At 42.9% G+C, this 14430-nt stretch overlaps 2 protein-coding genes across 6 annotated transcripts in view; one reads left to right on the top strand and one right to left on the bottom strand.

Moving 5' to 3' along the window:
• The window catches only part of gulp1a (GULP PTB domain containing engulfment adaptor 1a), an 82982-nt gene extending 81027 nt beyond the window's left edge, over positions 1-1955 (top strand). For all 5 annotated transcript variants that reach the window (XM_069154848.1, XM_069154847.1, XM_069154846.1 and 2 more), the window contains one exon: positions 292-1955. In XM_069154848.1, the coding sequence (XP_069010949.1) occupies positions 292-363 (72 nt within the window). In that variant the 3' untranslated portion in view covers positions 364-1955. The remainder of the gene's footprint in view (positions 1-291) is intronic.
• Positions 1956-2694: 739 nt separating this feature from the next.
• col5a2a (collagen, type V, alpha 2a) overlaps positions 2695-14430 on the bottom strand; it is a 40666-nt gene continuing 28930 nt past the window's right edge. The window contains exons 20-54 of the mRNA XM_069154845.1: positions 14298-14342; positions 14110-14208; positions 13788-13841; positions 13542-13649; positions 13115-13168; positions 12924-13022; positions 12747-12800; positions 12551-12649; positions 12410-12463; positions 12121-12174; positions 11967-12020; positions 11805-11858; positions 11617-11661; positions 11430-11528; positions 11187-11294; positions 10981-11034; positions 10734-10787; positions 10491-10544; positions 10348-10401; positions 10138-10245; positions 9856-9909; positions 9611-9664; positions 8802-8963; positions 8459-8566; positions 8214-8321; positions 8073-8126; positions 7885-7992; positions 7610-7663; positions 7318-7425; positions 6420-6473; positions 6181-6288; positions 5685-5994; positions 5162-5343; positions 4799-5041; positions 2695-3983 (exon numbers count right to left, since the gene is read on the bottom strand). Coding sequence (XP_069010946.1) covers positions 3837-3983; positions 4799-5041; positions 5162-5343; positions 5685-5994; positions 6181-6288; positions 6420-6473; positions 7318-7425; positions 7610-7663; positions 7885-7992; positions 8073-8126; positions 8214-8321; positions 8459-8566; positions 8802-8963; positions 9611-9664; positions 9856-9909; positions 10138-10245; positions 10348-10401; positions 10491-10544; positions 10734-10787; positions 10981-11034; positions 11187-11294; positions 11430-11528; positions 11617-11661; positions 11805-11858; positions 11967-12020; positions 12121-12174; positions 12410-12463; positions 12551-12649; positions 12747-12800; positions 12924-13022; positions 13115-13168; positions 13542-13649; positions 13788-13841; positions 14110-14208; positions 14298-14342 — 3258 coding nt within the window. The 3' untranslated portion in view covers positions 2695-3836. The remainder of the gene's footprint in view (positions 3984-4798; positions 5042-5161; positions 5344-5684; positions 5995-6180; positions 6289-6419; positions 6474-7317; positions 7426-7609; positions 7664-7884; positions 7993-8072; positions 8127-8213; positions 8322-8458; positions 8567-8801; positions 8964-9610; positions 9665-9855; positions 9910-10137; positions 10246-10347; positions 10402-10490; positions 10545-10733; positions 10788-10980; positions 11035-11186; positions 11295-11429; positions 11529-11616; positions 11662-11804; positions 11859-11966; positions 12021-12120; positions 12175-12409; positions 12464-12550; positions 12650-12746; positions 12801-12923; positions 13023-13114; positions 13169-13541; positions 13650-13787; positions 13842-14109; positions 14209-14297; positions 14343-14430) is intronic.

Raw genomic sequence — 14430 nt, forward strand, 5'->3', positions numbered from 1 at the left:
CGATAAAAGTGACTTCTTTTTTTTTTCTCATCTGGGGAGTTCACCCATTAACGCGCATGCCTTGTTGTTTCTCATCTTGTATCCGACGCATGACTCTGCATGACGACACCGCTTCTTTTCATTCCTTCTAAACCTCCGAGGTTTAATGAGTTTTCTAATTGGCTCTGATCTGAACGACCGCCTCAGACCTCCTGTTTACCAATAACAATAAAAAAATTAAAAAAAAAAAAAAACGGGACATGAGATCTCGCCGTGTGAACATCACGGCTGTCGTCTGGGTTTGTCTTCCAGGAGGGGTTCAAAATGGGACTAACCTTAGAGGGCACCGTCTTCTCTCTGGACCCGCTCGACGGCCGCTGCTGATGCCGAGAGGGATCGACTCCCCCGAGGCGTACTTTTAAACTCGTTTGTATGAAGAAGTGCCAAAACCCAACGGTCGAGTCAAGATGTCACGGTTTTCATCTTGATGTTTATATGCATTTGCATTTAGATTGGTTTTTCGATATTTCAAGGTAAAAATTCAGATCCATTATAGAAAAGAACTTATTTTTCTACAAAAAAGAAAGAAAGAAAAAAACACATACGGAGGGAATAATTTGGAGTATCTTTTTCTGGCACAAGCAAATGAGAGCTGTATATAGTCCAACATGTCCAATGGTACACTCTGTGGCAGAATTTTCATGTGTGTGTATGCACCGTTTGAATTCTGTATTGTTGACACATTCCCGTTTGTGTGCCAAACACAAGCTGGCACGAAAAATAAATGGAATCTGTATCGTTAACAGGAACTCTCAGCTCACCCGTAACATCACGTATCTTATTTTACTCCACAGTATCTAGTTCATTAATCCAGCCTCATAGTTTTTGGCGAACTGATCTTTAAATCTTTTTTTTTACTTTTTTTTTTTTTTTTTCATATTTCTGCATTTCACAAGTTTAAGTTGCCATTCCAGTATTTACTTTGTATTTTTTTTTTTTACTTATTTTTCTTTTTGTCATCTATTTCTTCTCTTTCTTCTTTTCCTCCTTTTTGTCCTCGTGATCCGCCTCCTCCTTGTTCTTCCTCTCCTTTTCCTTTTCCTCCTCCTCCTCCTCCTCGTTCTTCCTCTCCTTTTCCTTTTCCTTTTCCTTTTCCTCCTCCTCCTCGTTCTTCCTCTCCTTTTCCTTCTCCTCCTCCTCCTCCTCGTTCTTCTTCTCCTTCTTTCCCTCCATCCTTCTCCTCCTCCTCCATCTTCGTCCATCTTCCTTTTCTCTGTCCATGCAGCACTCCTCTCATTATTTTACCTTTGGTTGCATTGACTTTGCTCTTTCACTGATTAAAAATACTCCTGTAAAAACTGCTGCTCATTGTTTTTTTTTTGTATCATTTAATAACATTAATGTGAGACTTTATCTGACGTTGTTTTTCTGCTTGAAATAATTTCTTCTAGGTTCAGAATGTTTTGTTAATTAATAACTGTGGATCTCCTGACTTTGCCTGTGGCGCCATCACCAGGATGGAAATGTTTGGCTTAGTTTGAAATGTCCCGGCAACTATGAGACGGATTGTCATCAAGTGTTGTACAGACCAAATCTTTACTTTATACAGAAGCGCATTGCATTCACAAAATGGGGGGAAAAAAGGAGACCGATGACATTACGACAAGAAGTGTTGCCATCGGTGGTTGCCATGGATACTATGGGCTGGATGTTGTGCCCCGTTTTATTTTATTTTTTTCTTATAATAGTTTGCATTTTTTGCAAATTAAGTAGCTCTGAGGGAGGCAACTTAATAACTTTGACACTGAAGACATTTTAAAAACCTGAGAATATCCATGTTATGAAGTACTCTTAACTGTTCCCCTATTTGTCAAATGTACATTTTGTCTGTCAGTTATGACCTTTTTTCTAGTCCATTTTTTTTTCACCAGTGGGTGTAATACAAAATACCTACAAAATGAATGACTTCCCCGTCAGCTCGAGCTGTGTTTTGTGTTTGGTGCTGTTGGCAAATGTTAGCACGATGTCTTTGTTAGCATTTAGCTCAAAGCGCTCAGTGTGCCGGAGTTTCCTCACACAGCTGTTTGCGTGGCTGCAGATTCTCATCCTCTGTTAATGTTTGGTAGAGACTGTTCTGACATGTACTTTTGATGAATTTCTCTGCTGTTGTCCTCATTTTCCAGCTCCAGTTTCGCTCTGAAAGTCGCATTGGATCGCGTTCATCTCTGTTTTGTTGGGTTTTTTTGCCCCCCCAAAATTTCACATCCTCTCGAGGCTGAAATGATACATAAAGAACTTTAAAGGACCAAATGAACTCTTCCCAAACAAGAACAGGCAGAGAGAAGTATTTTCAATATTTATTTTCAAAGGATGAAACGCATCTCCTTCCAGTGTGGAAAGCCCCCCCCTCTTCCTCCTCTTCCTCCTCCTCCTCCTCCTCTCTGCCTCTGGGGTGTTAACAGGCAGTCAAGCCTCGAAAAACTTTACAAATCTATAATAAATATACTCCAATTTGAACCAAACGGTCACAATAGACTTACTAGAAGGCACAGTCATGAAAAATTGAAGAAAAACAGCTCACATTAGAAACAACCTAAACTATTATCAAGATTTTTTTGTTTAAACCTACAAAACATCTAAAAATGAGTTAATGTGCAAAATGTCCAACTTCCAGGACCTAAACTATACCTGAATTAATATGACAAGAGCTTTGGGGGGATTAACAAGCATTTTGTTTAATTTGTTGCATAGCAAGAAATACAAAGCAAACAGGCACTCACAGCCATCTTATTCTATAAAACTGATTATAAAAAAAAAAAAGGAGTTCAAGAGCATATAAGTCCAGGATACTGCAAAAGGGGGAACTGACATGCATAAAAATAGAAAATGCTCTGTGCTACCTTTTACTGCACCATATTGAAGTCGAAAGGAAAAACACCATTTTTAATTTTTTTTTTTTTTTTTTTTACAACTCACCACACACCACTCGGATGACACCTTATTCGTCTCTCTGTCGTGGACAGAAAGATCTTTATTGGCATCCCCCAAAATAACCCCGCCCCGTACCGCGTAGCCAGGAGAAGTGCACAAGGATCACACTACTTACACAACAGCACCTGTGAAGCAATAAGATTTACACGTCGTGTCATCGGGTTTTTTTTTTTTTTTTTTTTCTCAGTTTCGGTGACGAGGTAGCTAACACTGAGTAACCGACAGTGGAAAACGTGTATTTTTTTTTTTTTTTTTTTTTTTTTTAATGTCGTACGTGGTCGGTACAGAGTTTGGGAAACAGACACCAGTTCATCAAAACTGTCTTGAGAAAATACCAGTGAACGCATCACCGTCTTTATTTCCTCAATAGCACCACAATGATGTTTTCTTTATTCTAAACATTTAAAATAATTAAAAAATAAAATTAAAAAAAAAGAATAGACAAATCTGTGAAAAGTCGTAGTGGTGGGACGTTTGTCGTAGCTTCGCTGAAATTGTTCCGGGCTTATAAACAGCAGTCGTAAGTAACAATTTAAAGCTTTTATATTCTTTGGCGACATTTTGCTAAATAAAACGAAAATCTTTGGACCTCAAAATGCATGAAGCCTAAAGTCAAACATACAAAAGACGACAAAAGGAATGATTCTGATTTTTTCCAAATTTGTTTCTTTTTTTCTTCTGTAAATTCCAAACATTCATACTGACTTACAAATCGTCGATGTCTTGAACTGGGTTGAAAGGCACAATAAATATCTTGCCACAGGACCAGAGCAGTCCTCGCTACTCGTATGTACAATGTGGCTGATCGCGTCAGCTGTCAGTTCAATAGTCTCAGGATTCTCCTCGCCGCGTCCCCGCTGACGAATCTACAAGAAGCACACGGGCCCGATTTCGACGCCGAACTCTTGATTGGGGCCGCCAATGTCCACGGGGGCAATATCCACAATGGGAAGTCTTGCTGTTTTCTGTGTCCTGTACTCAAAAACTGTCTTGCCCCAGTTGCCGTTTGCTTGCTGTGAAAGAGACGCAAAAAAAAAAAAAAAGGTTCAACGTTAAAGCAACTGTGAAGAGCACAAGTATTCTGCAGGAATGCTGCCTTTACTGTATCAGATAAAGATGAATCTGATCTGAAGACTGACTGCAGAAATGTGTTTTCTTTGCAGAATCACTTTAGACACTGCATTTCTTTTCTTTTCTTTTTTTATTTCAGTTTTTTTTTTGTCAACCCAGAAAATCCCATTAAAAAGGCCAAAACCAACAGTAAATTTGATCATCCTAAAAACTTCAGACCTTTGGTTGTTAAGGGGAACTTTTTAGTAAACTGTTGCCTCTTTACACACCGTGCACACATGGAGCAGCTTTATTATTTATTTGGAGATGTGTTTGTGTTCACCTGATGGATTTAAGTCCAATGTTTACTCTCCTTTTAGCTCCATTTTGGTCTCTCCCAACACCAGAAGGATATATCAGTCTCCTTAGCATGTTTAACTCTGGCTAGTCGTGTGTCCTGTGTGGGCCCTAAATCCAAAATGGAGGTGTTATCAAAAAGGTTTTGAGGCTGTTCCTATCGCACACAAACGGTAACGCTCGTAGACCCTCTTTGGTCTTTGACAGCGATGTTCTGTCCTTTCAAATACCTCAATGCTTCATTGCCATAGATTTTTGAAGCATTTCAAGGGTTCCACGTTTCTGACTTACCGAGTTTGAAAGACTTGTCTTTCTAACTTGTTGTTGGTTTTGGTCTGTTCATGGGATTTGCTGAAATTCAAAATACAGAACGATGCCAGCCTCAACCGCGGAGCCGTGACCCAAACATAGAAACACTTACTGAGCAGGAGTCCGCCACCACGGTATATCTGAAGCGGTTGTTTCCCTCTGCTTTGAGCTCCAGTTCGTTGGAGCCTTTGAGGATCACGGCTTTCTTCAAGTTGCCCGTCTTCCCGTCCTTGTAGCCCACGGTGTTCTTGCACTGGTAGGTGATGGTCTGGGAGGCCTCTTTGGAGAGCAGGCGGATGAAGGTCATCTGCACCGTGACCGCGTTGGCTGGCTGATCTTTGTTGCCGTAAGTGAACTGGAACCACAAATACAAGCAAGTTTAAACTACTCATTCTCCACAACTGCCTCCCTCCCTCCCTCCTTCCTTCCCTCCCTCCCTCCCTCCCTCCCACATCTTCAACATGTAACCGCTCACATGTGTTCCGCCGTTGATGTCGGCTCCGAACCACACCGGTTTGTTCCTGGAGGAGCTCCACCACACTTTACGAGGAATGCTGGGAGGGTTGGCGGAGATGCAGGTCTCTCCGGTGTCCATGTTGCAGTGCACTTTGATGGCGTCCTCCGCGCTGCCTTGGTTCGGGTCCACCCAGTACTCGCCTGCATAACCAAACAATCAGGATTTTAGAAGGACGGTCAAGTTTGGACATTAGCAGAAGCCGTTATTCTGCAACTGCTAAGTCAGTCACAAGTATTAAGCTCTCTCAATATTTCTACCTTCATAAGATCAGGGCAAAAAACTAGAGGACAAAGATGGAGAAGGGTCTCTGAAATTCATATTGCAGAGACATTTGTGTCTTTAACAAATGCACGATGAGTTTCAGAAACCACCTCTTCCCCTCGTCAGTTTTGCTCAACAAAATCAAAGTGACAAAAATCTTGTTAAAGGTGAGATTGGCTGTTTAGATCAGTGTAAAAACCTTCCCGTCACCCCCACTCACCGTTCTTCTTCATGGGGTAGCATCTCTTCAGGTCGTCGCAGGTCCTGGCGGGATGTTTCCTGCTGCCGTCGGGGCTCTTCATGCTGCTGATCTGGCTGCTGAGGGCCTTCAGGGTGGCCTGAACGCCGGGGTCCACCGGCACGATGGTGGACGAGTTGCTGTTGGGCATAGCCTCGTCCTCGCTGAACTCGGGAGGAGGCTCCGGCCCGGAGTCGTAATCGTGGGGGCCGCCGAAGAGGTCGTCCATCGCCGCCATGGGGGGTCCTGGTGGGCCGGGAGGGCCCGGGGGTCCAGATTCTCCCGGAGGGCCCTGTGGATAGAGGAACAGTCGGTGTTTTAGCTTCTGGTTTTAGTTTAGTTTTATTTAGTGGTCAAAACTTTGCACAGACAACATTAAGACACATTAAGAACATCTGTTAAAAACGTGTTCAGCAGTTTAAGTGTCTGGCTGTTAACTTCAGGCGTTTTACAGACTCTGGGATTAATGAAACGATACCTCTGGTCCAATTTCTCCACTGAGTCCTCGAGTTCCTGGAGGTCCCATCGGCCCCGTCTGTCCCAAGTATCCTTCCTTTCCAGAGGGCCCAATAGGTCCCGGAGGCCCCTGAATCATTCCAGTAAAGAGGTTTTAGCTTTGAATTCCAAGATGATAGTTGGCAAATGTAACAAAAATTACAAACTATGTTATCACAAAAGATGGAGGCCATGTTTTCCTCCTGTAACTGTAGCACTTACCCTCGGGCCGCTGGGTCCAAAGATTCCTGGAGCTCCCTGCTCACCAGTTGTTCCCTAAATGCAGGAAATAAATATTCATTAGCCTCTCGGGTGTGCTTGCCCTTCATGGCAGCGACCTGCTGAATAATACTAAAGCAGGAAACCTCACGTGATGGTTCTATTTCTCTATTGTTCAAATGCACTTTTAGAAATGAAGGGCAGAGTTTTGGAATAAGTGACCAAAAAAAAAAAAAAAAAGAAAGAAATCACACGACAAACTGTTTTCTCAGTTTGATGGAGTGATGAGATTATATTTGATATATATTCATTTCCTTTTGTTTCTTCTGGTAAGCGTGGAGGTTTCTCTGGCAAAGTGTGCAGCCCGTCTCCTGCTGGATTTCTCGCTTCCCTATGACCACTCAAGGCAGGTATACTGTAGCTGATGTATGGGTGGATGGTTCTCCTCACTGGTCTAACGTGGGCGGGGCTCTTTAAAAGATTACTTCACAAAAAAAGTTTGAGATTTGTACTTTTAAACTATCACAATACTGAATAATGTCAAGGTCTAATGTGTTTAAAGTTCAACTTTAAATAGTATTAGATCAATTTTAGGGTTTCTCACAGCTCCGCAGTGTGATGAAACCCAACACTGTCCAGTATATCACAGTCAACGAGCCAACAAAGTAGAAATGTATTCAGTCGTTTAGGCGGGCTTGACTAAAGCTGAGTGGAAAGTACAGAAAATTTTGCCAAAAGTCATTAAAGTGAAGTGAATGCATTTAAACTTTTGATCACTGCATTTTAGTTTTAGAACAAAGTAGGCAATAGTGCATCTGAATAAAGGAGGAACGCTCAAACTGTAAACTGGGTGGGTCAGGAAATCTTCACGAGTCAACATGTGAGCATCCCTTTAACTTACTGGAGGTCCAGGAAGTCCCTGCAAACCGGTGAATCCTCGGTGTCCCTTCTGCCCTCTCTCGCCATGATCACCTAGGTCACCCTTATCTCCTCTTGGTCCTTGGGGTCCCTGGATTAGAAATGATTGAATGTAAATTAGTCTGTCTCGAAATGGAAAAGGTCATTGTATCAGCAGTTCTGCACTAAAATCAGCATGAATGTTTCACCTAAATGGACCTGAAAAGTTAATTTACTTTTGTAAATGCCACCTCATAAAGAAGAATGTTTCACGGAAGCTCACGATGGAAACTCACCACTAATCCTCTTTTTCCAGCCGAGCCAGGTGGGCCAGCGGGTCCTCTGGAGCCCTGCAAGCGAGCAGAATCATTAGAAGGCCCTCGGGAGCACAGACCTCTGCCAACACTGAGAGACTATCCAACCTCTAATAATACCCGAACACATCATCCCTACCCCATACAATTAAATTAAGCCTAACCCTGAATGCCCTCAGGTGTCCTCATTAAACCTGTTGATAAGATAGTTAATAATAAGAACAGAAACATCACGGAGCTGAAAAAAAACCACTTACAGACTCTCCTCTCTTTCCAGCGTCACCTGTAGCTCCAACAGGACCAGGGGTTCCAGGAAGTCCTTGAGGACCTACCAGTCCCTCTGGACCAAAATCTCCTCGGTCTCCCTGTAACGGTAACGCCTGTCAGCCACTTGCAACACGTAAAGCAACACTCGGGTCACGTTCTGACTCTCTTGGACTCTCACCCTTTGTCCGAGGACGCCGTCCTTTCCTGGTGGACCGTCAGATCCTGCAGGACCCTGAAGGCCACACAGAGAAATACATCAAGACAGCTTCGGGTATGTAACGTCTAAACCACAACCAATTTAAAAAAAAAATGTACTTACATCAGGACCAGGATCACCACGAGGTCCGTTAGCACCCGGAACACCGACTGGACCTGAGGGACCTTTATCTCCACTTGGTCCTGTGGATCCTTGTTTTCCTGGTGGACCCTACAAAAAGAAAACAGGCAGCTAATAATGCAGCTGAAGAAACACGAGCTCCAACTAAACACTGTAGAACTGCTGAAATAAAAGCTGGGTATGATTTATGATCTGTAAACTGTAAACAGGATTTCAGTGACACACACCGCTGGTCCTGGAAGACCCGGCATCCCACGCTCTCCCCTCTGACCGGGAAGACCCACAATGCCTCTCTGTCCTGTAGTACCAGATGGACCTGGAGGACCATCAGGACCCTAAAACCAACAAAAGCACAAAAAAAAGAATTTAGATTAAAATTGTCTTTACAACATTTACAACTTATTTCAAATGACTTTGTGTTGAAGAGGAATCAATAAATCCCATAATTGATCAATAATTGATAAAAAAAAAAAAAAAAAACCTTTTAAAGTTCCCATAAATTTTGAATAAGAACTTTAAATCTGTTTTACTGCACAGCTACAGATCTACATGTCGGTTTTAACAGTTTACCGTGGGGCCGTCCTCCCCAGAGTCGCCTTTGTCTCCTGGGCTCCCTGGTGGCCCTGCAGGTCCTCGCTCTCCTTGTCTTCCAGGGGGTCCGTGATCTCCGCGAAGTCCACCAGGACCTTCTTTTCCTGGAGGTCCCAGAGGTCCGGGTTCTCCGACTGGACCCTGGTAGGAGCGGTGAAATAGATGAAGTGAAGTGTTTATTCCTTTTCTGAATGTCCACTGCACATCATGTCTGTCGCAGAATGTGAATTTGTTGCAGAAGTTGGATTGTTTGTTTTGGAAAGTTGAACAATTCAAACACATGGAAATGAGTTTTCAGATACAGTTAAATTATTAATCAAGATTTAAAGAACATTGAGGCCTTAAAGTAGAAATATTTGACATACTGCTCACATCAGTTTAACATGTATAGCACAGAGCTGTTGCATGATTGATCACAGATGCACATCAACCGTGAAGCTCATTAAAGAGACAAACACCAGTGCTGAATGATGATGTAATTTTTAAATGATGTGGAAGGAAACTGTTTGTAAATAGCAGCTGTTCCCAGTATTTAAATTGTCATATTTTCGATAAAAAAAAAAAATGCACGTTTTTAGAGAGAGATTCCAGCGTGTCAACATTTGTTCTGCTTCACTAACAATTCCAATACCGTATTAGCATAAAGTTTACGAGACAATACATATGAATTTGATCACCTTCTGGTTGTATTTAGACATTTATGACTCTTAAAATACTAAATCTTTATGTTAAATCCTTCTTTCTGTTACTTTGACTGTTATTTCATACACACTCGGGGCAGTACTTACAGTTGGGCCCGGTGGTCCAACTCTTCCTGCAGATCCGGGGAAACCAGTCGGGCCCTGCGAGCAGAAAAGTCCTCAGATACTGACTTTCATAACAAGACGCAAGATTTACTTATTTTGTAGAAGTAACAACAGAACAGCGTTTTTAAATTAAAACATCATGTATCCAACTCTTGGCAAGATAAATATAATTTATTTTTCTAATTCCACCTCGTAAAAACACCTCTGTAACGATAAACTGATCTTACTGGTGCACCCTGTGTTCCTCTTCCTCCTTTCAGTCCAGCAACACCAACCGGACCCTAAAAAATAAAACGACACATCATTAGGAAATAGGCACAAAGAAGAAGCTAAAGCTCGCTTATCTGAAACTCTATGAAGACGAGTACGCTAATGATACATAGATGTTCAGGGATTTAATTCGCCAAAACTTCCAGTGATGGGAGACACTTATGAATATCATGTGGCTGACTAAATTTAAATGTGTCAGAACAACTTCTTCATGTTGTTTCTTAACGTTTAGAACTCACATGAGGTCCGTGAGCACCGGCCAAGCCCTGTGGTCCTGGAGACCCAGCGTCTCCTTTCTGGCCTTGCTCTCCAGGCTCTCCCTTCACTCCGGGTTGGCCGTCAGGACCCTGTATAGATTAGGTAATATTGAGGACAGTGGTCCTCCGTTCACCTCCTGGTGCATCATTGTAGGTCACAAAAAGGAAAGAGGAGTGTTTCAGACTACTTACGGGAGGTCCAGCAAATCCAACTGCACCAATCGGGCCGGGGTCACCTCGTGCTCCCTGCAATAATATAACTTAGACTTAATATATTGCAGCACAATTAACATGGCCTTAATGTGCAAGATAAAACACTGTCCAGGTGTACGCACAGGCATTCCTCTGGATCCTGGAGGTCCGGATGGTCCTTTGGGTCCAGGTTCTCCCTGTAAAGAAGTCACAAGTTGACAGTAATTCAGTACTTTGTTGTATAAATCAAGAATTTGATGTTGGTAAAAGCAGCGCAAGCCGAAAACTGACATCACAGGGGGCATCCTGATAACCGACAATCACAACTTTAGATCTCTGTGAGGTGAATATCAGTGTTTAAACATGTTAGAAAATAAAGCCTGTACCTTCTCTCCGCTGGGTCCAGCAGGTCCGAGTGGGCCAACGGAACCCGGAGCTCCCTGTTGAAATAAAAAAAAAAAACCTGGTTGGGGATCTCCACTCATCACAATCTCATTGTTCAGAGAAACTTGTGCAGTCACGTCAGAGGACACATTTCTTGGAACAAGCTGTGACAAGTTTTTGAGCTTACATAAATACATCTTCAGTTTATTTTAAATGAGGACTGAAAGTGTTCAGAGGTGTTTTACTTACTCTCGCTCCGTCATTTCCAGGTGTACCTTCTGATCCTTTCTCACCAAGTGATCCCTGAACAAAAGCAGGGGGGGTGGGGGGAGGGGGGGAGTGTAATGCTCCTTTATTTACTGGTCATAGTAGAGATCAGAGTTTGCACAGAAACTTTTACTTTCTTCTTACTAAATCGCAGGTTAGGATTTTTGCAAAGACGATGACCAACTTACTCTGTCACCTTTAGGCCCAGGAGGACCAGAGATGCCCCTCTCTCCTGGCATTCCCTGCAGACCTGGAGGACCCACATCTCCCAGAGCACCAGGGGGACCTGGACTTCCCTTCAAGGACAAACATCCAGGTTAGTCTGTACTCACCCAAATCCCTCTGTACTTTTGCTGTACACACACACACACACACACACACACACACACACACACAAACACAACACATATACCATGCCAGTGTAATAGTACCTTTGACCCATCGGGACCAGGTGCACCAGGGATGCCTTTAGGTCCCTGCAGACCAGTTGAACCCAGTTCTCCTCTCTCTCCAGGAATTCCACGCTCTCCCTACAGAATTGACACCATTAGGTAAGTGTTATGGTGTTCAGCATCACTATCTACTTTAGACTAATGAAAATGAAAGCAGGTCACCTACCCGTGGTCCGATTTGACCCACAGAACCAAGCTCCCCAGGAATACCCTTAAAGAAACACATAGTTGTATGTTGAAACAAAACAATACCACTTTTCAAATGATCTGAAACATGTTACAACTGTGAGGAACACTAAATATCATCAGTCATGGAGCTAAAAGCTAGATTTGTGTTGTTTTTGTTGGACTCACTAGGTCTCCTGGTTTGCCGGGCTCTCCAGGGGGTCCTTGATTTCCAGGCAAACCCTAAGAGAATAAAATAATCCTCAAACATGAATGTTCAGCACAGATTCAACCATCACTTCCGCCCACATTTATTCAACATTTCACTACCTGCCTAAAACAATTACGCACCTGGAATCCATTTACACCCGGAGGTCCCTGCTCTCCTCTGTCTCCGGCGACGCCCTTTGAGAGACGGCAATAATCATTTTAGTGTCATTTGCAACAACAATAAAAGAAAAGTTTTGAGTTAATGATGTAATAAAAAAAGAAATCAGGCACTTACAGATGGACCAGGGGGACCTGCAGGGCCAACCTCTCCATCTTTTCCTGGAGGACCCTGAAGACAAAGTGACAGTTAACAAACCTGCACATTAAACACCTGGAGGGGACCTGGTCTCCTGAAGGTGTGTGGGAGTTTTAGGTAATGTTAAATTACCCAACTAATGATTTCTGTTGTAAAGTAAACACAGTACAGAAATGTACCGCTGATTTATGAGTTAAATGTATATATTTGATCTGATAACGGTTTCTGTGTCCAACAAACAAAGTCTAGATTCCTAGACAGTACTCACTCTTTGACCCAGCACTCCAGGAGATCCTTGTTCTCCGGTCTTTCCTGGGTCACCCTGAGATTAAAACATGTTTTTGATTAGAAACGGAACAATAAATGAACAGACTAATCTGACAGTGACTAAGTAATTCTGCAGCCTCACATTGAAGCCCTTGGGACCCGGTACTCCCATGGTTCCTGCGGGGCCTCTGTTTCCGATGGACCCTGCGGGGCCTGGACGACCATCTTCACCTGGGGCCCCCTTTAGAAGACGCAAACTTGGTTTTAACCAACACTGATGATTCATTGTAACCTTAAAACAAATGTCTAGTAATTGTAATGAAAACCCTGTGACCTACCAGTGGACCTGGCTTGCCCTCGGCCCCCTGGACTCCAGGGGTTCCAGTGAGACCCTGTGGAAAAGTGATCAGAACAAAACTATTGGAAATTGAGGGGATAGAAATAAACATTTAGACGTAGTGAATGAGTTAAAAGCTAATGTTGCTGAAAAGTAAAATGCCAAGCTCTTGTGTTACCCTTGCACCTGGTAGACCAGGTTCTCCCGTACGCCCGGGGTCTCCGAGAGAAGCTTTTGGTCCTGGTGGGCCCGATGTTCCACGATCTCCTAGAGCACCCTTTGAAAAAAGACAAATAATGATTTCAATTAAAACAACTAGAATCATTACTATGTGATTTCCAGGAACAGAAAGTGGAGAATAAACTCTACCTTTGGTCCTGGCAGTCCATCAGCACCAGGGAACCCTCTGTTTCCTGGACCTCCCTGAAAAACATCATATTCACATTGGTAAAACTGTCTTGAACCAGATCCATGTAGTAAAATAACAAAAGATAATATTCTGGACAGTTTAATTCTCCAATCCATCGAACTTTTAGACCACCACCAGAGCATCAGGAGGAAACCACACGGAGATAAGGAGAACACACCATCTATGAATAATTATACTAAACTGGAGCCATTCCAATTTCACACTGATTTATTGAAAGCGATTGATTGTGTCCTTGAGTTGTTGTTTTTTTCACCCCCAAAGTGATTACTTTTCTAGACTGAATTCATTACAGAGCTGACTGCTGACCCGAAGGTGCAAGTCTCTGAATGGATCAATGTTACCGCTTGAGGCAGAACGCTGACTCACTCTTTCACCGATGGGACCTTGAGGTCCGAGAGAGCCGGGGTCTCCACGAAGTCCTCGCTTTCCTTCCTCACCCTGAGGTCCGATCACTCCCTGGGAGCCTGGCGGGCCCTGGAGGTCATAGACATAGAGGACAGAACTGAAGCCAAAAGGTATGTTTCAACTGTTACATTTCTTCAGTTAAATCTCCTGCTGTAATGATTCCGAAAAAAACAAAGCATTGATTTAAGTTTTTAATTTAAATCTTACAGGTTCTCCTTTAGGTCCAGCTTCTCCTTTGAATCCTCCGACACCAACATCTCCCTGTGACACAAAAATATAAAACTGTGAGTCTCAATTCAATTCAATTTCAGTTCAATTTTATTTATATCCATAATCACAACAAATATTATTTCAGGGCACTTACAGCAGAAATTTACAACGTTAAACTAAGGAACCCAACAAGTCAACAATTGCCAAGAAAGCTAGGAGGAAAATACTCCCCTTTAAGGGAGAAAAACCTCCAACAGAGGGGAGGAAAAACTGCTGTTGGAACAGAAAGAAACATCTCCTGAAACATTATAAAACTTACCAGCTGTCCTTTGATACCCGGCTGACCGGTGCTTCCCTGAGGTCCTGGTGGGCCAGAGGGTCCAGAATGGCCTCCTTGACCTTGTGCACCCAGATTACCCTGTAAAGAGTCAACCATGTTAGTTTGACCTGCATTCATATGAATAATAGAAACTTTGTATTAAACCTTTATAATAACTGTGTACATACCACTGGTCCTTTGGTACCTGGGCCTCCGTCTGTACCCATGGGTCCCTGTGAGCACAAAAGTTCTCCAGTTAGATCATCACACTGGTAAATAAGATTCCTAACCTGTTAATACCATTGTCAGAAACGTCTTTAT

Source organism: Embiotoca jacksoni, unplaced genomic scaffold (genome assembly GCF_022577435.1).
Source record: "Embiotoca jacksoni isolate LCO1_2020_lvr unplaced genomic scaffold, fEmbJac1.0.p SCAF_2, whole genome shotgun sequence".
NCBI classification, from domain to species: Eukaryota; Metazoa; Chordata; class Actinopteri; family Embiotocidae; genus Embiotoca; species Embiotoca jacksoni.